This window comes from Balaenoptera borealis (genome assembly GCF_965194805.1).
Source record: "Balaenoptera borealis genome assembly, chromosome: 11".
Lineage (NCBI taxonomy): Eukaryota > Metazoa > Chordata > Mammalia > Artiodactyla > Balaenopteridae > Balaenoptera > Balaenoptera borealis.
The window spans coordinates 38,448,632-38,475,756 of record NC_138868.1 but is presented as its reverse complement, the minus strand read 5'-3'; the positions used below and the strand labels follow the sequence as shown (position 1 = coordinate 38,475,756).

General features: G+C 50.4%; 1 protein-coding gene across 5 annotated transcripts in view; it reads right to left on the bottom strand.

Annotated features, from left to right (window-relative positions):
* The window catches only part of PTPN5 (protein tyrosine phosphatase non-receptor type 5), a 55,676-nt gene that overhangs the window by 15,401 nt on the left and 13,150 nt on the right, over window positions 1-27,125 (bottom strand). For 3 of the 5 annotated variants that reach the window (XM_082343026.1, XM_082343028.1, XM_082343031.1), the window contains exons 2-3: window positions 25,212-25,361; window positions 17,921-18,001 (exon numbers count right to left, since the gene is read on the bottom strand). In XM_082343026.1, coding sequence (XP_082199152.1) covers window positions 17,921-17,945 — 25 coding nt within the window. In that variant the 5' untranslated portion in view covers window positions 17,946-18,001; window positions 25,212-25,361. Of the gene's footprint in view, window positions 1-146; window positions 14,301-17,920; window positions 18,002-25,211; window positions 25,362-27,125 lie in introns of those variants that run through there. The other 2 variants (XM_082343027.1, XM_082343029.1) reach the window with 2 other exon arrangements.

The following is a 27,125-nucleotide window of genomic DNA, read 5'->3' as shown; positions in this document are numbered from 1 at the left end:
CGGACACACGGCCGGTGATCCGGGCCCTGGCGACCCCGGCGGACTGCTCTTTCTGGGGTTGCCGTGGCTTCCTCTCAATCCGGGATCAGTCAGCCTGGCTCCGCTGCCAGCAGTCACCCTCGATTAGCAAAGCAATATTCACCTACCTTCGTCAGAAAGAGCTAAGTGTGGGTGGACAAATTATTTCTCTTTGATTTCTCCAGTAACAGAGTTAAAATGGCAGGAGGTTTTTCAGGGAGTTAACGTCGTGGTGTTTACGCAGCTTCATTCTTTTCCCTTCCTTAAGGAAACAAAAAACCACCACCTCAAACTCAATTAAAAGAGAGAGGGAAAAAAAGGTACGGCATAACCAGGCCGTGACCCTGAACAGCCCACCCACGCCTGCCCTCTGGGCTTTTGTCTCTCATGCTCTGCGCCCTGACTCAGTGTGTGTGCAGCGGGGGAGACGCTGGACACTTGACAAGGTCACAGCACCGTGCCCCTTCCCCACCTCAAGACCCCACACTGAGGGGGGATGGGGGTGGTCAGGATGGTGTGGAGGAAAATCTCGGTGTAGCAGAATTGATGTCAAACGTCTAAGATCCAGTTCTGGGTCTATCCCTGGTTGTGTGACCTTGGGAAAGTCACCCCCTCCTTTCTGGACCTCAATTTCCACACCTCGAAAATGGGGGTTGGGGGCCTTCCCTTGGTTTTCTTTTTTAAAGTTGTTTTTTTTTTTTTTTTTTTTGATGTGGACCATTTAAAAAATCTTTATTGAATGTTTTACAACATTGCTTCTGTTTTACGTTTTGGTTTTTTTGGCGCAAGGCATGTGGGGTCTTGCTTCCCGACCAGGGATCGAACCCGTGGCCCCTGCATTGGAAGGCAAAGTCTTAACCACTGGACCGCCAGGGAAGTCCCCTGGTTTTCTAACTGTGCTTTAAGGAGCCCTGGTGTTTTCTCAGGTGCACCAGCTATGACCAAGTGCTCTGGGTCCCTATGCCTGGGCCTCAGCCGTGGAAGCTGTTCAATACCGTTCCATATACTGGGCTTCCTCTAAGATGATTTCAACACAAGGTTCCACTACTAAACAAGTCTGAACAGCACTGGCTTGGATCTGATGCCCTGGTGGAGTGTGGGGATTCCAGCAGCACCACCTCGGTGAGCCCCAGAGGTTGGAGCTCCCCATCTAAACCCACACCGTCCAATCTATTGCCAAGAAGAGAGGGACCATCAAGACGGATGTATACGGCTTGATGGTGGGGATGGGACGGTCCACATATCACTGTGAATATGGGACAATGGACTCCTTTTCTAGTTGGGAGACAACGGAACACCCACAGCCAAGACCATGTGAGGCCAACATAGTTGTCTGCATGCTCGCTTGGTTACGTGACAAGTATTTGCTGAGCATCTCGCATGGCCTGGATCAACAATGCGGTGATCCTGGGGATACCTGTATTTCTCTCCCAGGCTCCTCCTTCCCAGACCTGACCCTGTATAGCTCCCTACCTGCTGTGGTCCAGCCACACTCTTTGGCAGTTCCTCGGGTGAGCCCACACCCCATGTTTTGCATATCCTGTCCCCTCTGCCAGGAACATCCCCCCAACATCCTGGTCCCCTCAACTGTCCCCAAAACACTTTGCCAAGTTGACTCCTATTCATCTTGGAGAACTCAATCATCTGTCTCCTAAAGTAGGGGCTCCCCTATCACACACACCCAGCAACCCACATCTCTCCTTCATATGACCAGCAGCAACAAAACACCTGGCGAGCACACAGCCCTGCTTTGCTTTGAGTGCTTTGCACATGTTAATCTATTCACTCTTCATGGTACCCTATGAAGTTGGCACTACTATTATCCTCATTTTACAGAAGAGGAAGATGAGGTGCAGAGAGGCTAATAAGTGGTTGATGTGGGTTTGAACTGAGGCACTTGGACAGGCTCTGAGCTACAGTACACTCACTCCAGTCTGTCAAAATTATTTGCTGAATATCATCTCTCCCAGTCTCTGTAAGTTCCATGAGGGCAGGAGCAGTATTGGTTTTGCTCATCCTGATTGTCCACAACATGTGGCGCTAGTCCTGGCACGTAAGTCTACAATCAATATTTCCTAAATGAGTGAATGATGATGGGTAAGTGATAAACAAGGATAATAATACATTCTTTGAAAAGCTGCGATGAAGACGGTAGATCCTATAGATGAAACATCCAACTTGGCACCTGGCATCTAGTAGCTGCTCAAGAAACATCAGATTATAATAATAATGACAACACGTAACTCCTGCCTTCAAAAGGCTCAAGTCAGCTGGGTAAAACAGACCAGTGGATGCGTGTTTACAATACAGTGCATTAAGTGAAAAATCTAAGTGCTGGTGGAGCCTAAGGGCGTCTACCTTTGCCCAGGGAGGCTATAGTTACTAACCACAAGAGCAGATACCTCAGATCCAGCCGCTGCTAAGAGATGGATCACGTAGGAAGCCAAGAGTTTTCACTATTGATAAGCAGAGGGTTGATTACCCAAGTGGCAAGTTCTCCACCCACACCTTCAGAAAAAGCAGTCGATGTGTGATGGCAAATACGGACAGGTAGGAGGGGTACAGCTCAGGGGCCACCTGGCTTGGCTCGTAACACACACTGTGGACTTTGGGCAATCCTTTCTCCCCCCTGGGTTTCAGTTTCCTTATCTGTAAGAAGAGGGAGAACACAGTGCTTCTTAGATGTTTCTCCCATCCTTAGAGCAGAGGGGACATGGGTCTTTGGGGAAAAACAGCAAGTCACATGATCCTGGACTTTGCTGCTTTGTTTTAAAATTCATGGGTGTTCTTTATGCTATTGTATGGCATTTCTGTGCTTGTTTTGATCTTAAAATAATGTGTTTTTTTTCCCTCCCAGAGCTTGGAATCAAATTTATGCTTCAGGAAAATGTTCTACATTTATCCTGTGGCTTTGCCCTCAGGGGTACATGCACCCCAGTCTGAGAAGCCTGGAACCTGCCTGCAATAAAACGTCATCATGCTGCCGTTAGTAATGACTCTGTAGATAAATATTTAATAATGGGGAAAGATTTTCGATGGTGTGGAGTAAGAAAGGCAAGGTTACAAAACAGTCTGCTCTCCTTGGCCTTAAAAATTAAGAAAGTATATAAAAAGGTGGAGAATCCCCGAAGAAAGATGAGAGGCTAACTCAAGTGGTGCTTGGAGAGCGTGCAGCACAGTGGACGCCGGGCACACAGGAAGTGTTTAATGAACATCATACACGGTAAATGGGAAGAACAGAAGACAGGTAGTAGTAACAATAGTTCTTTGGAGGAGGGTGAGAATAGAGTGATTTTTTTCATTGTTTACATATTCTTTATTTTTATTTTTGGCTGCGTTGGGTCTTCAGTGCTGTGCACAGGCTTTCTCTAGTTGCTGCGAGCGGGGGCTACTCTTTGTTGCCGTGCACGAGCTTCTCATTGCAGTGGCTTCTCTTGTTGAGGAGCACGGGCTCTAGGCGCGCAGGCTTCAGTAGTTGCAGCACATGGGCTCGGTAGTTGTGGCACACGGGCCCCAGAGCGCACGGGCTTCAGTAGTCGTGGTGCGCAGGCTCAGCAGTTGTGGCTCGCAGGCTCTAGAGTGCAGGTGCAGTAGTTGTGGCGCACGGGATTAGTTGCTCCACAGCATGTGGGATCTTCCCGGACCAGGGATTGAACCTATGTCCCCTGCATCGGCAGGCGGATTCTTAAACATTGCACCACCAGAGAAGTCCCTGTTTATATATTCTAAATTTCCTCCAATAAGTAAATAGGCACATACGTATAGAGATAAATATATAATGTATATACATATATATTTATTTGTAGTGAGGAAAATTATTTTTAAAAAGAGGGCACTGTTCTAAGTTCAGATATTATGAGGCCTGGTTAATATTCCCAGGTTCAGGACCCCGACTTTCACCTGTCACACCTAAACGGCACGTGGGGGGACTGGGAGAGATTGAGAGTGAGTCCCAGTCTCTGTGAGACCCACCCAGCCGGACAGCAGCCACTCAGAAGACAGGCCCCCTGACATCACTTTTGCATATGAAAGATGGCAGGTTAACAGCCTGGCACCTTAAGGGGGTAGAAGAAAAACTGCAGGCTGGCGGGGCCCTGTATGCACCTCTCAGAGACGAGGGTGGAAACCGTTTTTTGTTTTTAAACCCACAGGGTACCTGGCAGCCCTGGAGGCTGGATGAATCCAAATGAGTGCCTGGTAGATGCCTACCTTTCAGAGCAGGGTTTATTTAAAAGCTTTTCTGGGCAGAAATCTAACATTTCTTTACTCAGGAAGATACATCTTCACACACACACTATATTCTGCATGTAATTCTGGAGGGGATCCACGGACCTCAGGTTAAGAACCCCTGATCTCAGGGGTGGGGAGCAGAGGTCTGTGATCAGGTGGTAGCAGTGGGGAGGTAGAGAACTGGGCTGATTTTAGTCTCTGCTCATTCACGTGTGAGTCCGACACACATTTATTGAGCACCAATTATATATCAATACTTTGCCAAGCACCAGGCTAGGCTCTGTGGATACAGCAGTGAACAACACAGTGCCCGCCCTCGTGGACCACAGAGGTCCTGGGCTCCTTTGTCCTTTGTCCTCCAGGTCCTGCTCCTAGAGATCACGCCAGCCCTTCTCCTCGCCCTGTCCACCCTTCCACTCACTGTCTCGCTCCGGAATGAGAACGCCAGGTCTCCTGGGTAGGCTCTATGCAGCTCCCAAAGCGCGTGTGCGCACGCAGTTCCTTTTGCTTCTCTGTGAGGTAGACATTGGCATCGTCAGCCCCGTTTTGCCGGTGAGAGGCGGCTGCTTGTGTCAAGGACTGGCTTTTCAATAGTTCACAGCACGGTAGCTGCTCTGCCATGCACGAAGCCTTGACTCAGAGGCAGCTTGCTGACAGTGACAGAACACTGGGCTCCTCTCGGGCCTGCTTCCTGCATGGGGTGAAAGGGATTTTCCAGGCATGGAAATCGGGCTGAGCGAGGTTAAGTGGCTTGCCCAAGCACGTGCAGACCCGCGATGCAAACCCAGGCCTTCCTGACGCCAAGTGATCTTTCCGCTTTGCCAAACTGCTTCTCAGGAGAGGTCACTGCAGCAAAGGCAGGGAGATGATGAGAACCTGGGAGATGATGAGAACCTGGGAAGGAGGGAGTCCCTGTGTCTGGGGATCCTTGAACCCTAACCAGCTGCATGGGGGTGGCGGTGCAGCTTCTGTGCCAGATCCTGGCTCCTCAAAGGCCATATCTTATGAAACGATGGCGCACTGGAAGGCAGGAGCTCTGCATCCTGGGCCAAAGCTCTAGGGGCCCTGGGTAAGGCACGCAGGCAAATGGCCTTGAGAGTTTACCTTGGGCATGTGGAAACACCATGATCCCTCTCCCGTCACCTGGCACCCAAATCCCACCATTAAACTCTGCAGCCATGGTGTGCCCCGGGGCTGGCCCCGCCCGAGCCCCAGAACGTGGCTGCTCCCGCTGGTGACTCATCCTTCGAGCTGCCGGCTGCCAGCCGCGGAACTGGAGCCGAAGGCTGGCTCGGCCTGTTTCTATTTACATGAGGAGGGAGCTCTTGTCCCATTCAGCTTTTCTTCTCTTCCCAAACGTGGCCAGGAGGGACCCCCCCCACCATGCCCCCACAGTCATGGGGGCGCTGACCAACAGAACATCACACTCAGCCCTGTGCGAGCATCTAGAACCACGGATGGGCAGAGCCAGACCAGCCTTGAGGGGCATCTGGTCTAGTCTGCTAGTTTCTCAGATGGGGAAACTGAGGCCGAGAGGGAAAGTGGCTTGCTGTAGGTCAACAGTCAGCCAAACGTAGAGCCAGGACCACTGAGGGCTAACACTTACTGAGCACTCACCACACGCTGGTGCTGCTCTAAGTGCTTCACGTATATTAACCCATTTAATCCTCACAACAATGCTAGAAGGTACTGCTCTTACTCCCATTTTACAGATGAGGAAACTGAGGCACACGGGCGTTAAGTCACTTGGCCAAGTCAGCTAACAATAGGCAGAAGCTAAGACTAGAACCCAGGCAGCCTGCGGCCAGAGCCCATACCGTTAACCAACCCACCAGATGAGACTCGCTCAGGTGATCTGCTCTCCACACCACAGCATCTTGAAGAAATCTCCAACACTCCTGACCCTCCATGTGTTCCCAAGTACAGCCTCATCTCTGTGGGAGGTGGTGCTGGGCTCCACAGCCCATCACTGTGTCTGAAACCCCACCCTTAGACACGGACACTTGTTTATAGGATTACTGCTCTTACCTCACTGTAAGGGATGGAGGGGAGTGGAGGTGGCGGGGTCCTGTCTGCAGACACCTGAGGGGGCTGTGCTAGGGAAGGGGGCACGTCAAGAGGTGAGAATGGGACCAGTGTGTGGATGCTCTTGGGAGGCAGATTTCCAAGTACCTCAGAGACACTATTGGTTTGGTTCCAGGCCGCTGCAATAGAGCAAATACCGCAATAAAGCAAATCACACGAATTTTTTGGTTTCCCAGTCCATACAAAAGTCACGTCTGTACTCTACTGTAGTCTATTAAGTATGCAGTAGCATTATGTCTAAAAGAACAATGGACACACCTGAATTTAAAAAAACACTATTGGAAAAATGGTGCCGACAGACTTGCTCAACGCAGGGTTGCCACAAACCTTCAGTTTGTGAAAACCGCAGTATCTGTGAAGCCCAATCAAGCGAAGCGCAATAAAAGGAGGTACATCTGTAACAAGAACTATCTCTAGGACCTGGCCCTATCCAGTCAGCACTGCAGCTCTTGCTGTCCCTACAAGTGCCTTGTTTCTGGGGAGGAAGCTCCTTGGGGGGGCTCCTAGCCAAAGCCCTGGAGTCACCCAGACTTAGCTTTGAAGCCCGACTGTGCCATTTACTACCTATGTGACCTTGGGGAAGTGACTCAATCTCTCCTCTGGACAACAGATCCACTAAGCCTTGCTGGCTGGGGTCTGAGGATGCCATAAGGTAAAAAATGCCCAGTGCTTAGCCTGGTGCCTGGCACATGGTGAACGCTCAGTAAACAGCAGCAGAATTTAGAGAGGAAGGGGAAGAGGGGAGGGGAGGGGAGCATGAGGGACAGGCAACAGGACCTCCCTTTCATCTGCCAGGTGAGCCCCTCAGGAGGACAGTGGGTGCCCTGCCCCCACGTGGGCGGGGGCTTTGAGGCTGCCGACTGGCACCTGGGGTCGGTGGATGGAGTGGCCATGGGCTGGGGGTGGTGGAAGTGGGGCAGCTTTGTTCTGTCAGTTAATTAAATCTGAAATGCTAACAAGCTTTCAAAACAAAAGGCAACTCAAGTACTCTTTGGATGGGATATAATAAAATGGTTCTATATGAAATTGCAAACAGCTTTGTTGCTGCAAACAAAGGCTCAGTTCTTTGTGCCTCTCTGGAGCGGAGGCCCAGAAATACAAGGGTGAAAAGGGTCAATGAAACTCTGAGGGTGCAGCTACCCCCTCCCTCCAGCCCACGGTGAGCACTAAAATAACCAACGGAGAGGCCCTGGGCAGTGGGTACCAGAGGTCCCTAGTGCCTGAGACTTAAGCCCAAACATGTGGGGAGGGAGGGACAGAATTGGGAGAGCCTCTTGCCCCACCCTCCCATTTTACAGATGAGGAAACTGAGGTCCAGAGAGTAAGAGGCAGAATCAGGATTGGCACGCATGTCTTTAACCCTCTGGTTCAGTTTTCACTCATTAAGCCAGCATGGGATGTTTCACAGGGGCTGCCTGTGGGTATCTGAAGGTCTGAGGCCTCCCTCCCTGACAGCAGAAGGCTGGGTCCTGGTTTGGGGTTCCTTGGTAGGTCCTGGTAAATGCTCTCAGAGGTCTAGGAAAGTCCAGGGGATAGGAGGTGAGCAAGAGCCACCCAAGACCCGCCAGGGACAGATGTGCTGACAAATTCCAACCCTCCAGGGGCTGCTGCCCTCAGTAACTGGGGAGGCTCACAACACTGGTAGTGTCAAGAGGCCTGGGTAGCAGTTCTAGCTCTGTGAGGCATGGGCTGTGTGACCCTGGGCATCTCACTGCCTTGTGAGCCTCAGAGGCCTTCTGTAAACTCAAAGAGTGTGCCTAGGGGTCTTTAAGGGCCCTTCTAGTGCTAAAGATCCACAGTTGCCTTTTTAAAAAAACAAATCTGAGCCCCTGCTTTAGTTTCGTTCAATGGCTTCCCCTTGTTCTTAGAATAAAGACCAAAATCCCTGCCATGGCCATCAATAAAGGCCCAGCATGCTCTGTCCCCTGTGTATCTCCCCAGCTACCACCCACACCATTTCCTCCTGGTTCTCTGTGTTCCACATCCTCTGTTGGAACCAATCTGGGAAGTAGAAAACTCTGGAAATGCGTGCTTCTGCTCCAAAAAATTCTTACCTAGTCCTAGGAAACACATAAGCCGTACGCCGAAGCTCCCTCCTGTGCTATCTGTGGTGGGGTGGGAGGAGTGGGGCACCTACATTCCCATCACTTGGGGAAGCTGGTAGGCCGTGTCCAGGGACACACTGGGGAATACTCTGCAGCCCTTAGAAGCGAAGGATCAGAGGACATATGGCACCATGGAAGGACCTCAGAAACACAGCTGAGCGAAAAGAATGAGACCGAACACAACACAATAGACACAAATTTTAAAAATATATATACACGACATATTGCCACTCATTCCGCAAGAGCACACAGAAATGCACAAAATACGCCTTAAACACGTTAGAACACACGAACTGTGGGGAGAAGGGACCTGGCGGTGGGAGACAAAAGAGAAAAAATCAGTGAATGAAACCAGAGAGGGGCATTGCGGGGACCCGTGAAGAAAGCAGGGCCACAGAGGAGTATGACTGACAGCTCTGAACCTACCACCAGTCACCACCCCCTCCTCCCCCAGGTAAAAACAAAACCAGGTGAGTTGGAAGGGGGGCCAAGGTCCAATGGGGAAAGAATGAACGAAAGCAGAGGGCCCTTCATCCCGTCTGTGTCCTGGAACTGGGAGAATTACAGAGCAAGAACTTGCTTCTCCTGCCCTGGGAACTGATACCTCCTGAAGGACTCATGGACTTAGTGAAACAGAGCTGCCTGTCAAGGACCCCTGAGTCTTCCCTCCTCTGAACTGGTTCACCAACATGACATGACGTGAGTCATTTCGTTGGCTTTCTATGGGGTGGGGGGAGGGATTCCATGCCTTGGTGACTGTCTCCACCGCTGCCCCCAAAGGATTAACCAGCCCCCATTAAGATCCCTGGGGTTGGGTCAGCCCCCGACTCTGCGCCTGCCAGGCTGAGCAACCCAACCTGGAGGGAGGTGACTCACCCCAGGGGGCCCCCATGATCCCCAGCTACCACCCTTGCCTGGCAAGGATTAATGAATATTTTCCAGTGGCCAATCTTTTTTTTTTTTTTGGCCACGTTGTGCAGCATGCAGGATCTTAGTTCCCCGACTAGGGATCGAACCCACACCCCTGCAGTGGAAGTGCGGAGTCTTAACCACCAGATCGCCAGGGAAGTCCCAGGTGGCCAATCTTTTAAAAATGATTTTGGAAAATATGAGGGAAAAAACCCCATAAAAGCATAAATGAACCCCAAGTCATCCATGATCCTACCACACTGAGAAAGGCACTGGTTTCCTTTACATATATTTTCTGGTATTTTTTTCTCTCTCTGGGGGTGGATTTTTTCCCCCACCATTCTGTATACAGTTGGCTGTCTGCATCTGCGGGTTCCACAGCTGTGGATATGGAGGGCCAACTGTACTATGCCATTTCATATAAGGGACTTGAGCATCGGTGGATTTTAGCATCCGTGGGGAATCCTGCAATTAATCCCCTGCACATACGGAGGGACAACTGTACAGGCATATCCTGAGAATATGCCTTTTCGAATTTCAAGGATTCAACTCTTAAGCAGTATGGCAGACAGCCTCCAAGGTGCCCTAGTGATCCCCCTTTCCCGGTATTCACACCAAGGTGCCAGACGTAAGAAAAGCTTTCTTGGACCGTCTATTCCAGCCCAGCACCAGCTGAATACAGCTGAGTGAATGACCTCAGTTGAAGCCATAGGGAACAGAAGAACCCCCTAGCTGAGCCCCTCATGACCCTCTGAATCATAAACAAATAAAATGGTGGTTGTTTTAAGTCAGTAAGTTTTGAGACAGGCAGCAATAGATAAACAAAGCACATCCTGAGACTTGAAAAGAAGAAATGAGCGTAAATGGAAGGAAAGAGGTTGTTGTTTTTGTTTGTTTGTTTTTAAGGTATAAAGAAGTTCCTGGGAGTTGGGGTATTTAGTCCCTGGGCCAAGTCAAGGAGAAAGGTGACAGCATCTGTCACTGCATATCTTAGTTATACAATGATGCCCATTTGTCTGAAAGGGCTTGAGCATCCACCTGGGTGGAGGCACGGGACTGAACCAGATGGCTTCTTTTTTCCAGTTGCAAAGACTCTCTTTGTAGTTTCATCATACATCCAGGCAACTCCCAGGAATGTCAGAACTGTTTCTACACAGGAAAATGGATGATTGGCCTCTCCAGCAAGTCTGGCTCCTCTTCCCACCTGACTTTGCAAGTAAACAACACTCCTCTATGTGTCTGCTGGTTCTGTGAGGTCCCAGGCATGTGGTGGGGAGTCATGAAAGATCCACAGACCCATATTATCCACTCCACGCCTGAAGGTCTGGCCTGGGACTTGATGCCTGGGCCCTTGACGCCTGGGAACATGCACAGGTTTTTGTTGTTGTTGTTTATACTCCATATCCTGGCAAAATCATCACCATCATTATTAGCTACCATTTATGGAGCACTGTGTAATAAGCATTTCACACACATCAGCTTATTTAAACCTCCCAAAATGTCTGTGAAGATCTTATTATCACCCTCATTTTGGAGTGAAGAATTTGGAGCTCAAAGTGGTCAGATTATTTACCTGAGATCAAGCTGCTGGTCGGCAGCAGAGCTGAGATTGGAACCCAGGTCTGACTGCCCCCCCCAGGACCCCAAGACCCAGCTATATGGGCTCCTGCCTCCATATCTGTCCTGGTGTCTGAGAATAGTTAACCTCTACCATCGCTGATCAGTGAGTACCTGGGTTGGTACCTTTCTTCTCAATACAGTGGTATCGTTACAGACTACTCTCTAAATTAGGGTTCTCAGCACATCTGGATGGTGTTGTCTTTCTTTAATTTCTATCCTAAAGTCTCAAAGACAATTCATAGTACCATTGGCCACATAAACACCCCTAAATGCATTAAAAGTCCCGAATGAAAACAGAGCCATCAATTAAAGAACTAAAAGTCAACAACAGCACCTAAGCTGCTGAGTGTTGATGGGCACAAGTGACATCTCAGTAATGATACTATATCCAAGTCTGTCTTCTCTACGTTGGTCCATCTGGGCTCCTGCACCTGCTCCCAGACCATTTGAACCAGCACCAGGCACCAGATCAGGGGGCTCTGTGAGAACAAGCATTAGCAGCTAGGGGATAAGGCCCATTCTGAGGTTAACCTGTTCCTTAAGATGCTTTGATAGCTGGTTCCTCAAGACATGAACCAGGACCCTACTCATCCTTTAGGTCACAGTTTAAAGGCCACTTCTTCCAGGAAGCCTTCCCTGACCGCCTCCCCCCCCGCCCCAAGATAAGGTAATATTATTGTTGTACACTTCCATGGTACCCTGTCCTCCTGAGAGCAGGGACCAGGTCTCTCTTGCTCTTCATTGTATCACCAGTACCTGGTACAGCACTGGGCACAAAGTGGACGTTCAATAAACGCTTGCTGAATCAATAACAGGGTCAGGCTGCCTTTTCAATCAGCCCTTGTTGGCTTCTGGCAAAGACCTCATCTATGTCAGGGTGGGATGGCTGTGAAAGCTATGGCCTGACTCTCCCTGATGACCAGGGGTAGTCACTGCAATGATTAGGATAACAAAGATTTCCTCAATACAGGTCTTCCCTTTACTTTATAAAAGACCACCCAGGATGGACAGTGGTCTCTTGCTGAGACCTAGACTTTGACCTCCTCAGAGGAGGGTCCATCTGATATCCATGATGGTACAGAGCCTAGGGCTGGGCTGGGGGTAGCCTTCAAAGCACCAGGACTTAAGGTGTGGAGAAGTCAGCTGTTCCTCCCAAAGGGGCAATGACCTACTCAGGCCTTCAGTGGCTACTCACAGCCTTGCATAGACCCAGCTGATCATGACACACTTAAATCTCAGGGTGGCGGGGACTGCCATGGCTCCAACCAGCTGCCGGCTGTAGGAGGCCTTTGGGAGCACCTTGTTCCCCAAAGCAGTGTGGTCCTTAGATCTGGCCCCTGGTCTCCCTCTCCTCTGGCCATGCCACTCCCCACGGAGCAAGAGGTCCACAGGGCCCAGGAGGTGTGCCCATGCCCCGCTTTCCAGGCCATGCTCTGGCTACGAGGACTCCAGAACTCTCTGCCCGAATGGCCTGAAGCCTTCATGAATGCACGTACACCCTTCTGAGCAGGGACATGGCCTTCCCCGGGGGTAATCTTTAGGTCTGAGGGGTGGCCAAGTGTCAGCTAGCAGGGTGGAGTGTGAACCATACTTGCATGCACAGACTGACGTGCCCCCATGCATTCAGATGAGGGCCCTCCCAGTGCAGGACTGAGCAGGGGGTGGTGCCCCACGAGGGGCCCCAACCGCAGTCTGACCTTGGTCCCTGCAAACATTAGGAGCAGGCCTGCTCATGAACCTGCCCGCTGGAGACGCTGTGAGCAACATGTGGTGACGTCATGCCATCACCAGCACCTACTGTTGCCTTATTCACCTCCTTCCCCTGCCCTGTATCCCTGAGGAAGCTGCTGGTCCCAGGCTAGGCCTGCACTGGTGCTATTCGGGCAGGAGCAGAGGCCCCAGCATCAGCAGGGTTGCCTGCTTTCTCGCAAATGTGAACACCTACTCACAGAAGGGGAGAGAGTGTGAGTTTGAATGTTTAAATGTGTTTGGGTGACTGTGAGCAAGAAAATGAGGGAGGAAGTGAGCAAGTGAGGGGGAGTGCAAGAGAAAAGAAGGAGGGTGAGCACGTGAAAAAGAGCGTGTGCACGCGAGAGAGGAGAAACCTATGTATGCCCGTGCACGGACCTGGAGATACACCAGTGCCCACCACAGTACCTAGGGACTGCGTGCAATGAGGGAGGGTTGGGTTAAGGGGCTGGGGACAGGACAGAGAACCGGAGGGCAGGAATGTGCCTGCTTATCTGCATGTGCAGGAGAAGGGGGCGTCGTTGCAGGAAAGAATGAGACCTAACGATGAGACAGAGAACAAGCAAGTGTGTCCATCTCTAAGAAGCATCTCTAGCGGAAAGGGGTGGATGACAGGGCGATGGAGTTAAGAGGTCCGGGGTGTGCAAGAGGAAGAAGACTCAGAGGTGCGGGAGCTGCACGTGCCCAGGGGACTGCGTGTGGGTATGTGCACGTGCATACGTGAGCATGAGGCTGTGACAAGTGACAGCAAACATGAGCGTGTGTGCGCCTGCGTGGAATGCCTCCGGGGGTGTGAGTGAGCGTGCCTGTCCCGGGGGCAGCTGTGGGCTGCCTGCAGGTGTCGGCGATGCCTGAGGATGTTTTCACCCAGAAATCTCAATCTGGGAGGACCGGATGACCTGCTTGGCGCTGGTTAGGGTCTGGGTGACCGCGGCCGCGGGAGTGTTGGCCATGTCGCCCCCGCCTGGCAGCTCGTGTGGGAATGAGTGAGTCACCCAGGCATGGCTGGTCCTCACTCTGCCTCGCCTCTTAGTCTTGCCCAGCGGGGAAGACAGCTGGGAGGGGGAGAGATTACTCGAGGGCTGTATTTTTACATCATCATTATGCAACTGCTTGCAGTGTCCATGGGCTCATTCTAAAGGCCCAACGCCCCAAGTCTCTGGGCCTGTATGCCTCCATCTCCTTTTATGTCCAAGGTGCAGCTTAGGCTGGTGGTTTTGGCTGACGAACACTGTGGAAGTCTACTCCTTACCAGGTTCCAGGACCACCCTATTTACAATGCCAACCATCCCCCCGCCCCCCGCACCCGGCCACCGAGTCCCAGTCCTTTCCCACCCCTCCCTTTTTGGCTTTAATTTTCTCCACAGCACTTATCACCATCTGCTATACTATATATTTTACTTATTTATTGTCTATCTTTCCCTTAACAGCAAATGCCTATGTCACGTGCCACATTCCAGGCATTGTCCTGAGCTCCATTTAATCCTCCAACAACTCTACATGGTAGTGAATGTTATTCTTGCCATTTTGTAAATGGAAGGCAGAGAGGTTAAGTAGCTTGCCCAGGATCACCCCAATGGTAAATGGTGGTAAATGGTGGAGCTACGCCTGGGTCCAGAATGCCTGCTCTTAACTAGGGCACGATACTGTCCTGTGAGGGTGGGAAATTTTCTCAGGTTGCTTCATTGTTGAAACTCCAGTGCTTACAGAGTGCCCAACACATGGAAGTGGTCAGTGAATACTGAGTAAATGGATGAAGAAATGAGTGAATGAATGTTGCCATGGAGGATGGAATAGAGAGGTAGTTGCCTTCAAAGAGCTCACGGTCCCATGGAGGAAACAGACAAAAAGTTATTTCAATATCACATGAAGGTGGCGTCATGGGTGTCTAGAAGGGCATATAACTTGCCTGGCCCCTGGAAGGCAGGCTTTCCAGAGGAAGGACACAGATAGGGACAGGCACAGTGACATCGCCCAACTCCTCCAAACTCCTCCCTGGGGACAGACATACCTTAGTTCTTCCTGCCTCAGTCCAAAGGGTGCCAGAAGATCATGATGGCTCAATGGCGACAAAGAAGGCAGAATGGGGTAGTGGCCAGGAGCCTGGGCTCTGGAAGGAAACTGCCTGGAGGGACTCCTCACTCTACTAAACACTGGATGAACCTGGACAGACCCTCTAACCTCCCTGGACCTTGGTCCTTTCTTCTATGAGATGGTGATAGCAAATAATACCAACTTCCTAGGGTAGCAGAGAGGATTGCATGAGATATAGGTTGTGACACTATGATTTATCTGAAATATATAATTTGCCATTCAGATGACCAAAATATATATTTCTCATATATATTTGGTCTTCCGCCACAGTTCCTAACTCACAGCTCCCAAAGTCTTTGGAATTTCCTGAGCTATTAGAGCAGTGGGATCATATTTGGTCTCTTGTCCTTAGTTCCTGAAAATGCTTCAGGGAAGGTGACTTTTGGATCCCACCCAAGGGTGGGGGCTGGTTGCCAGGAGAACCAACCATGTGATTAGAGCGCTGGAACTTTCCAGTCCCAGACCTGACCTCCAGGGAGAGGGGCTGGGGGTTGAATCATTCTCCAATGGCCAATGATTTAATCAATGATGTTTATGTAATAAAGCCTCCAGAAACATCCAAAAGGACAGGACCTGGAGAGCTTCCGGGTGAGCATATGGAGAGGTGGGGAGAGTGGTGCTGGGAGAGGGTATGGGAGCTCCATGCCCTTTCCCCATGCCTTGCCCTACGCATCTCTTCCATCTGGATGGTCATCTATATCCTTTAATATCCTTTTACAGTAAGCTGGTAATCTAGTAACTAAAATGTTTCTCTGAGTTTTGTGAGCCTTTCTAGCACATTAATTGAACCTGAGGAGAGGGTTGTGGGAACCTCTGATATATAGCCAGTCGGTCAGAACTACAGGTAACAACCTGGGCTTGCAACTGGCGTCTGAAGTAGAGGGCAGACTTGTGGGATTGAGCCCTTTACCTGTGGAATCTGATGCTATCTCCTGGTAGACAGTGTCAGAAATGAGCTGAATTCTCAGATAACCTGCTGGTGCTCCTGCACCTTTGCATACATGTGAAAGCATTTAGTACAGTGCCTGGCACAAGGCAGGCAATGTGCCAGGTCCAGTGGAGATGACCAATACTCCTCTTTGATTCTATGCTGGTTGTTGGCTTTTGGGGAGGAATGGGAGAGAGGGTTGGAATTAAACATATCACGCTTATTACTGTAGCCTCTCTGTGGTGGCTTCATTCCATTTTCCAGAAGCAGCTCAAAGCAGGGCAGGGGCCTTGTCTGTTATACTCACCACTATATCCCTAGCACCTAGTACAGCACCTGACACATAGTACATGCTCAATAAGTATTTGTTGAATGAATGCTTGTGTGATTACATTTATTTTCCTTGTGAGGATAAATGTTCATATTGTTGTTGTTTCCATTTGCAAATAAAGGACTGGAGGACCAGCAGGTTATATGACTTGTCCATAAATACACAGCCTGTGTGCAGAACAGCCAGACTCCAAGACCAGACCCCATGCTCTTTCCTCCACACCATGCTACTCTCTGGATTCCTATACATGGTGTCCTATTTTCTATGGATTTTTTTTTCTAGCCGCTGGGGCCATCCCTGGTTGTAGAATCATCTCTGAATTCTATGACTCATATCTGAATCACAGAACTGTTTAATAGTTGAAAGGGACTTGTGATGTCACCTCGACCTCCCACCCATTGTGGAAATTTCCTCTCCAATGTCTATCCAGACAATACTTGAATACCTCCAGTGATGGAACACTCATTTTCTCCTGCGTTATCAAGTTCAATGACTGGACTATTTTTAGAGTCAGAAAGAAAGTTCAGCATCCCGTGGGCCAACAGGCCTCTAAAATTTCTATGTATTGGATTTATGCCCTCTTCATAAGACACACACAGAATGAGTATGCCATCCCCTTCACAAGACAGCCTTTCAGATGTTTTCAGACAGCTCTCACATCCCTTTGGAGAAGTCTAGTCCTCAAGCTAGCTGTTTTGGGTCCCGCAACGACTCTGGTGCAATGGCATCCATCCTAGCCCATCTCAACAGGCCGTCCGAAGTGTTTTGAGCAATGGCACCCCCTACTGGGTAAGGTGAGAATTACATTGAAGGGCCCAATGCTCAGTGGGAGGCTGGAGGAACTTCATCCGTAGCTGGGGCAACTGCTCATGGGGTGAAAAAACAGCCACTTATTTGAAAGAGTCATGGCTTTAGAGTCACACCGAGTTGTTTCCCATGTCTATCTTAAAGAGGGTCACTGAAGACTCGACACTCTAAGGTTCCTTGCCAATCATGAGGTTTCTAAGAAGCTACAGGTTTGAGAGTTCAAAATTAGAATTCAGAATCGGTTATTTCTTAACAAAAAGGTTTGGAAAGGGAGATGTGAAAATGTGTGTAGTGTTACAGGATTACGGTGATTTTTCTTTTCTTTTTCTCTTGTCTTTATTTTCTAATATTTCTACAATGGATATTTGTTATAAGGAGGAAAAAAAACAATAAAAACTTTTATAAAAGGAAAAAACACAAAAAAATTTCCCCTACCTTCCTTCCTTCATTCCTTCCAAGGCTGTTAATCATGACTTGGGTATTTGGTCTACAACTGGACGTGTGGCTTCTCCATGGGCAGGAGTGCCTTGGTAATGTTTCTGTGGCGATAGCAATGGCCCGTGGTTCAAGTGTGGTCAACCAGACTCAAGCAGCACAATCTGGCATTCACAGCCAGGCTTCTCCTCAAGGTTGTCAGGGATTTTCGCCACTTCGTCCATCCCACCCTTGGCTCATGCCACGGTCAGGCTGTGTTTCCTAATCTTACCTTTCGAAACCTGCCCAGCACACCAGCGGCCAGTGGTCACGTCCTGATCAAGCCTGGACTCCCCAGCTCTTCACCCTTCTCTCCACCCTCCCCGCACACCCTCAGCTGCCTCTTCTCCCCTCCAGCTGAGTCTAGAGCAGCTCCAAATGATAACAGGTCAGAAAGACATCAGGGATTAAAAAAAACAAATCCTCATTGAAACGAAGACCTACAGACCAGCTGAGTCACTCCTCTAAAGCAAATTCACAGCCACCCAGGCTTTCCTCCAGCCCCAGTGCCATCCGGAGCTCTCTTCCTCCATTTGGAGCTCTGGGGGACCTGGTGCTGGGAAGACTCACCCGGCAGCCTCTCGCTGCAGCACATGTCCAGGGCCCCTCCCTCGGAGTCATCAGCAGTGTGGTTCTCTCTCTCTCTCACTCCTGCAGCAGAATGAAAAATGTGAGATGAGGCTGTTGAGCTGGGATCAAGACAAAACCCTGAGCAAAGAGAAAAAGCCTTCCTTTCTTGCACTGTGTCCCTTGGAGTAACCCTGCCCCATTAGGGGGACCGGAGGAAAAGACCAACCTACAGAGGGGTCAAGCTGCAGAGGCAGAAGCAGAATTTTACAGGTGTCTTCCAGGTGGAATAACCACCAGCAGCATCTCTAAAACCACCATCAGCACCATCATCTCTGCCACAGAAGGAGGGCTTACTCCGTTCAAAGCACTTTACAAACTTTATCACACTGAATCTTCATCAGGACCCCATGAATTAGGGATCATTCCACTGGCTCAGAGAAGTCAAGTAACCTGCCTCAGGCCACACAGCTCATTAGGGTAGAGCTGGGTACGAAATTACAGTCTAGGACTCCAGGCTCACACTTTCACTGCTGTGCCATTCTGCCTCCTAGTTCCTGTGGGTTTGAACCATGGGTGAGCAAGAGGGATCTGGGTAACATACAGTGTGTGTCCAGCTCCCCACATCTGCACATTCCCTGTGCCTCAGGCAGTAAAAAGTGGTATGCAAAACTCTCCTCTGGAAATTGCTAGAAAAAGTAGCTGTATATGTATGTGCATATTCTAAATGTTCTATTTCTTTTTGAACTCAGAAAACCCTCTTTCTAGCTCATCAGGGCACCTTCCAGGACTATGCTGGGGTCTAGCTTTTCTCCTTTACCCAGTAAGCTGGGAAAAAGGTTGCTGGAGATTAGCCAGACCCCAGTGTCTGCACTTTGACATATCCTGAGGGTAACTGCGTTGCTCTCAGGGCTTCCCCTGCTTTGGGAATAGCCTGCTGTGCAGGTGTGGGCTCCAGTGGCTCTGCCTGCCCTTCGTGTCTGACCCCTGGCAGTAGCTGACTGATCCAGGGCTGGACAAACCAACTAGGCTGGGCCAATCAGATCCTCTCCTCTGCACTTTTCAAATGCATTCTGGGGGCTGAATCACGGTAGCCACAGTGTCCTGGAGAGAAGGTCCAAAAACACCTGCTGCCAAGGGTCTTGGAGCTACTTCATTCCGGCCCATCTTGAGTCTTGATTGGGCAACATGTCTGTTAAGACCATAAGATGCCCCAGGATCCTTCCAATAAATTCCAACATTTTAGCTCAAGCCAGCAGAATTTGATTTCTGAAATTGGCAACCAGAAGAAACTTTAATACAGCCTTGCTAGCATAATACTTCCAAGAAGTTCAAGAGGTCAGCTGCCCCTCCACCCACTAGTCCTGCAATCCTGCTCCTCGGACTGGTCCTGAGGTAGATTTCAGGCCCAGCTGCAGATCGGAATCAATGAAGGGCAGACAGGCCGGGTTAAGGATGGTGACCATTTTCATTCTGACATCTTCTGCTCTCAACTGGCAATTGTTTTATTTTTTCCTCACTCCAATTGGCAGGGTCTCTGAGAATCCCAAATCCCAGGGCCCAGCTCTCCTATGGAGAGAGGGCTGCTATCTTCAAGGCCCTTTAAATGTCTCCTGAGTCTCTCCACTTTTCTCCCTCTTCACTACCTACATCTTGGCCCAGGGCAGCATCTCTTGCCTAGATTACTGTGGCAGTCTTTTAACTGGTCTCTGGCATCCACTCAGCCTGGCCTCCAAAACATTCTCCATATGGCTCCAATACATACGGCTTCATAGGTTGTGCAGTTTACAACCTGTACATCTGGATGGGGCAGGCCTGAGCTAGAATCAACTTTTTCACAACTCAACATTTATCATATAACTTTCCTTAAAAAAATACTTGAATGGCATCCTATTACACTTGGAACAAAGGCAATGGCAACCTTTGACATGGTTTATCAGATCTTGAATGGTCTAACCCCTGTTCATCCCTCCAACTTTATTTCATGCCCCTTTCCCCTTTAACCTCTGCACTCTAGCTACACTGGGACAGGCTCTTTCCTTCATGATGCCTTTACATATGCTTTTCTCCCTGCCTGGAGAGCCCCCCACCGCTCCCCGAGCTCTACTTCCCAGTACTTTTTTTTTTTTAAACATTTTTATTGGAGTATAATTGCTTTACAATGGTGTGTTAGTTTCTGCTTTATAACAAAGTGAATCAGCTATACATATACATATATCCCCATATCTCCTCCCTCTTGCGTCTCCCTCCCACCCTTCCTATCTCACCCCTCTAGGTGCTCACAAAGCTGATCTCCCTGTGCTATGTGGCTGCTTCCCACTAGCTATCTATTTTCTTCCCAGTACTTTTTACTCACAACACTTGACAGAGTTTGAAATTTCATTTTAACTCAGGCCATTATATGACTAACATTAGATTATAAGCGACACGAGGGCAGGGACCACCATTTCTGTTTCATTTACCATTGTTATCTTGAAAGCTTCGCATAGTGCCTGGTTCACAGCAGGTGTCCAATAAATAAACAAACACTTGTTGAATAAGTGAATGTTGCCCTGACCTTCTTGGAAAAACATCAGGAAACTCAAACATGGCCATTATCTGAGCTGTCTTTGTGAAGGCAGTCTTTGTGAAGTCACTGGGAACCTTCCTCCACAGCTGCTGTCCACAGCAGGCCCAGAATCACACATCGGGAAGGCCCCTCATTTAGCAGAGGAGGAAACGGAGGCACAGAACAGAGGTCTGACTTGCCCCAGGTGATATATCGAGTGGGTGGCTGTGTGGATTGCGATGGAGAACACCTACCCCCTACCTCCTGATCGGAAGCTTTTTCTTTATCTTGAAGTGCGCCCCAGCTGGAGGGCAGCCCCAAAGGCCTGGCCCCTGGCTCAGTGCAAAAAGGTAACTGAGGTATCCAGATACCTCTGCAGGGGGACCCATGTGTGACTCACAGCTGCTTTCACACCTTAAGCCTCCCAGGCCCCAAGCCGTGTTCAGAATAGCTCAGCGCTGCATGTGTGCAGCGGACTCTATAAATAAGCTTCCTAGAAAATGACTAATTTCATAATCAGGAAAGCGGAAAGAGTAGCACCTCTCGTCTGTGGAGGAAAATGGAGCAAGAGCCTGCTCTCGGCCCTGCAGATGAAGGACTCCAGGCTACCTCGCCAAAACCTGCATGTCTAGGCTGTTCAGGGGAGGGTTTTAATTAGATTTCCAAAGAGAAGAGCTGGTCCATTCAGGCTGAATGGAGAAGCCCAGTCTCTGGGAACTGCCCTCCTTCCTCCCTGCCAAGAGCAGAAATAGCTGCTTGCAGTGGATTACTGCAGGCTCCTTCTCTCCCCTTCTCCACTTCTACCAGCCGGGCAACAGGAGCAGAAAACTGGCCTGTGACGACAGGCAGTAACTTGCTGGGCTGGCCCCTCACTGCTGCTCTTAGAACCAGAGAACCCCAGACATAAAGGGACTTGGAGATCACCCTGCCTGTCCTTCCCTCACCGATGGAGAATGTCTGGGAGGGAAGAGAACTTTTCCAAAGCCATTGCCCCATTCAACAAGCGTTTACTGAGCACCTCCTGTGAGCAAGGCACCAGGGCTATCCTAGGAACACAGTGGTGAACAAGCCAGGCCCTCCCTCCCAAAGCTCCCAGTCTTCCAGGGGAGACACACAGGCAAACACGATCATTCCCACAGCTGCTTTGATAGGCTGTATGCACGTGATACCTTGGGGAGCTCAGCTTGGCTCGTGGTGAGGGGGCGGAGGGTGGATGTCTTCTGCAAGGGGAAGATAGGACCTGGTTCTTAAAGGATGTTTCTAGGTGGATGAGAGGGTCACAAAGGAAAGAACTTCCTTTACAGTGCAAACAGCAGGAGCAAGAGCAGAGCATCTCGGAGGCCTGAGATGTATGGAATATTTGGCATTAACTGGAAGCAGGTTGGTCAGTGGGATGGGGAAGTGATGGAGGCCGGGCCCCAGCAGAGGCACCTGAGCAGGAATCCTGTCCTCTTCCACTTGACCCTGGGGCTTCCTCTGAACCAAGATGTGCCACAGGCTCCCCTATCCCTAGGCTGAGGAGGTCTGTCACAGGAAGGGCGATCAGTGGCATGTGTTTGAGGAATAAACATTAGGCCCAGCTGGTGGCATCTGATCTGGTCCCAATCTACTCCTTTTTTGAAATTGGGGTGAAATTCACATAACCTAAAATTCACCATTTTAACCATTTTAAAACATACAATACATTCACAACGCTGTGCAACCACCACCATTATCTAGTTCCAGAAGAGTTTCATCACCCCGAAAGGAAACCCCGTACCCGCTAAGGAGTCACTCCCATTCTCCCCTCCCTCAGCCTCTGGCAACCACTAACCTGCTTCCTGTCTCTCATAGATTTGCCTATTCTGCATATTTCATATAAATGGAATCATACAACATGTGGCCTTTTGTGTCTGGCTCCTTTCACTTAGCATAACATTTTCTAGGTTCATCTCAGTTGTAGCACGTATCAGTACTTAATTCTTTTTAATGGCTGGAAAATATTCTACTCCATGAATAAACTATATTTCATCCATTCATCAGCTGATGGACATCTGGGTTGTTCCCACCTTTTGGCTACTGTGAGTAGTACTGCTATGAACCAAACTTCTCTTTTAAACTCTGCTCCCAACATGCTTACGACTTTGGGCAATCCTCTCTCACCCTGGGCCCCTGAGGCCTCATCTATAAAATCAGGTGGTAAGGTCCTCCTTGAAGCTTGAACGTCGTCACCGTCATTTGTCCATTCGTGTGTGAAGGTAATGTGTACCTGGCTGGGTACTGGAGACCTGGCCTGGACCAGCCCACCTACCTTCCTGGAGCTCATGGCTGGTGGGGGAGACAGGACAGCTAACGCTGTGGCCTGGGAGAAGCGTGCTAACAGAGGCCTGTCTGGGATGGGCTGGGGGCACCTCACCTCTGCCTGGGGGGTGGGATGGTGGATGGGTGGGTGCTGTCAGGAGGCATCCTGGAGTGGATGCCAGCTTTGCCCAGGTCGTACGCAGAGAAATAGCTGACAGGTTTGGGGACGGAGGCAGAGGAGCTTGCGCCCTCTTCCCAGGTGGGTGAGGGGTGAGGAGGAACCGGGATGCTGAAGCCAGATTCCTGGGTGGGAGGCTGAGCCCGCAGGAACCTCCTGACCCAACCCCAGGCAGACATGCCCTCTACCTTGGGCTTCACGCTCCTGGGGCTCCCGGGGCCCTCTAGACATCCCGAACTGTCAACTCAGAGCCTCTGCCACCCTCCTGAAGCTCCAATCCCACCAGACATCCCTAGTCTCTGAATCAAACCTGTCCACTCCCACTTCTAGGCCTTTGTTTGTGCTGTTACCTCAGCCTGATGTTTCCTTTCCTCCTCCTGCCAAATCTTACTCATTTGCAGCGTTACCTCTTCCACGAAGCACCCCCTGATCTCCCGGGAAGAATCACGCTCTCCCATCTCTGGGCCACGCCCCCGCACCCCTGGCTCACACTCCTCTCTGCCTCTGACTTTGTTCTGCTGCTTAGTTAGCTGTCTGTGTACCCGTCTCCCCCACCAGGCAGCCAGTGACTTAGGAGTATCCCTAGCCCCTCAGCCACTCCCTGCATCCCAGGTGTTCAGGGCCCGAGCCTGTTGATGTATATGTTAAAGGTCAAATGGAGGGCAGTGGCAGGGTCTTAGGGTTACTGGTTTTGGGGTTCTGGGAGGGCAGAATCTAGCCAGGAGCTTCCCAACCTGGAGAAGATGGCCAGACCATGGCCGGAAAGAGACCCATAATGCCATCCAGATTTTCATCAGCACGTTCAGCGTACAGGGGCAGAGGACATTCTGGCTTCATGGAAAACCAGCTGACCACCTCATGCACATGAGTCATGTGTCCCAAAGCAGGCAGGTGGAGAGGCCTCGCCCCTCCTCCCTGGGGCGGCGGCAGGAAAGCACACACACGCTTGCTCACTGTGCTCACTCATCATCATCCTTAAGGTGTCTGGATGGGGAAAGGCACCATCTGGGGCCAGGGCAGGAAGCCTTCTCAGCACAAAGCACACTGGAGATGTGAATGGAGGAGAGAGGCTGGCTTTAGAACATCCAAATAGGGAAACTGAGGCAAGAGAGGTTGAGTGACTTGCCTCAGGTCACACAAGGTGTGAACAATTGTTTTCAGGTGGTTAAAAATCCAGATTCCCTTTTGGGAGTTACCTCTCTCTTCCCCGGGTGCTCTGCTTGTCCCTTGCTACAGGGAGGGTCCAAGACCAGAGGTCATTCTGTGTCACACCCCAAAGCCTTCTAACAAGCAGCTTTCCTGCCTAAGTTACTCAGTTTCTGTTGCTGGCAACCACAGAGCTTAGACTGATGCATGCCGCAAACTCGTGGAACAAATAGGCTCTGAGCCCAGGACTCCCAATGCTTAGTTCACTGCTATTTCCATCTTGCCAAGCTGCCTACCCTCCCTGCCCACCTGTCCACTGTCCAGCCATCTGTCCCCACGTCTGAGCAGACTGCAAACTCAAGAGTGTTCTGGATCCCAAACACAGGGTCTGAGTGTTCTCTGCTTGGGACGTGCCCAGATGAATGATGACTTCTCCAACTTGCTCTGTTGGTGGGAGACTGGGGTGTGGGCCTGGCAGGCACCCCAGGGAAGGGAAGATGGAAGGGTGCTGGAGAGGCCCAGCTTGCAAAGAGGTGGGGGGGTGGTGCTCGGCAACAGAGTTTTCCATCTTTCTTGTGAGTCCAATTCAGGGACTGGAACATTCATGTGTTCACCTAGTGTTTACCAAACACCTACTATGTGCAGGCCACGGGGCAAGGCCCTGGGGATACAATGAAGTACACGCTCTCATGGCACAGTGGGGGAGTGCAGGTAAGCAAAAGGCAATGGAACACAGGTGGCCCGTTTGATGGGAGACGTGCAGGGTGCTGTGCGGATGCTGGTGAGGCCCCCAGTGAGGCAGAGGAGTCAGGGAAGATTCCCAGGAAGGGATCTCTGATGAGACATGAAGGAGGAGTGGGGGTCAGAAGCTGTGGAGTGAGAGAGGAGCAGCTGGGGTGCTCCAGGCAGAAGGAGGCCGTGAATGGGCCTGAAGTTGAGAGGAAGTAGGGCACACTCAAGGAATGGAAAGAAATTCAGTCTGACAAGGGCACGTGGGAAGGGAGTACAGACAGGGAGATTTACCGAGGTGCTCATTTGTAATGTTCTTTCTCCGTGTCTTCCTCCTCTCTCCCATTTTTCCCAGAGACATAAGGCAGACCTTAATTCTCACAACAGCCCTAGAAGGAACATACTATCATTACCTGTAGTTTCTAGATGAGAAAATAGAGATCCAGAGAAGTGCAGTGACCTGCCCAAGGCCACAAAGCTAGTAATGACAGATCTGCTTCTCGCCGCCCATATTCCTCAGCTCTCTTCTCTTCTGGCTTTCAGCCTTCGTTGAAAACAACACTCTGAAAATAGGAAGAGAGTGAACACGAACGTAACAGCAGACTACAGCAGTTGCGTTATAGATGTTCTTTGAAAAATCCTCACCATAGGTCTTTGGGGCATCATCCCCATTTTACAGATGAAGAAACTGAGGCTCAGGGGGTGAAGTGACTGTGCTAGACTCTCACAGTGGGTGAGTCAGTGAAGGAGCCTGAGGGAGACTCCAGTCCCCAGGGCTCTGAAGGAGCTCACTGCTGCGGGGCCATTACCTTGTGTGTCCTCCCCAGGAACAGAACGACAGGAAGTGCTGCCCTGGACCCCCACCTCAGGTTTCTCCACCTGAAGCAGCGGCCCCGCAAGCCCTGCTTGGGAGACTGGCTGGAGCGGAGAGTGTGCATGATGGTGGCAGCTGTGCTCCATTACTGGAGGAACAAATGTGCTCCATGGCCAAGGACCCAGCAGCCCTGGGCTCTAGTCCTAGGCCACTGTAGGACCTTGGTCCAGTCATTTCCTCTAATCTGAGTGTCAGTAGCCACAAATAAAAATCAAAGGAATTGAATCTAATGACTTTTAAGGGCCTCTCCTTAAGGTCAAGTTTCAATTCTGGGGCTATCAAGGTTTGATGAGGCGGAGGTGGTGGAGTGGCAGGGAAGCAGCAGAGGGTGCTCCCAGCACCAGGGAAACAAGCCCTTGGTCCATGCAGCCTGGGGCAGAGGCTGCCCAACCTTCAAGTGGGGAAGGTGTTCCCACCCCAGCCAGTTACTCATGGAGGCCCAGCTCAGCTGTGTGGATCAGTATGTACTGAGGACAGTCCTATCCGTGTGGTGGACAGGAGCCCAGAGATGATCAATCGAACAGCGGGATTTCAGAGTTCAAAGGTCATCTGGTTTAACCATCTGGTCTCCAAGATTCTGAAAACATCCCCCTTCTGCTCCCTCTTTCTACACCCCCCATGCTCCAGGTATACAGTTTAATTTACAAGGAGGAAACAGTTACAAATGTGAAGGCGTGATCACACCTCTCGGGAGGGGGGTGTTCTGGTATTTCCATTCTGTTAGATGCTTGCTCCTACTTATGATGCCTTGGAATGCACTTTTCCCTTCAGGGAAAAGCCCCCTTTTCCCTTCTCTGCTTGGAAAACTCTTTAAGAGTCTTTCAAGACCCTGTTCAAATGTGACCCCCTCAGCAGAAACCTCCCTGTCTCCCTTAGGAAGAACTGGGTACCCGCCTTCGGTTCTCACGCTCTATTCGGTGATCATCTATTGTTTTAAAAACTTATTTTAGTTTTTCATTTTATTTTTGGCCATGCCACGTGGCATGCGGGATCTTAGTTCCCTGACCAGGGATCGAACCCGTGCCCCCTGCAATGGAAGTGCAGAGTCTTAACCACTGGACTGCCAGGGAAGTCCCTCGGTGAATCTTTGATGCCTGTACCCCCACCTCACATGGAGCTACCGGAACACAAACCTGTGGATTATAATCACGGCAGCCTCCTTTTATTGAGTGCTTACTGAGTGCTGGATACCTTGCCATGTGCTGTACATGTATTACATCACTCATCCTTCACCATAACCCTATGAACTAGAACACCGTTAGCCGCCTCCTACACATGTGGAGATGAGGACTTGGAGAGACTGAGTCACTTGCTCAAGGTCACCCAGTTGGTAGGCTGCAGAAGCAGGCTTCAAACTCCGTTTGCCTCAACCCCAGGCCCACGCTTTTTTGAAACCACTAGGTGTATGGCCTCTGACGTGGATGTTCCTGTTTCCTGTATTTAATACCCTATC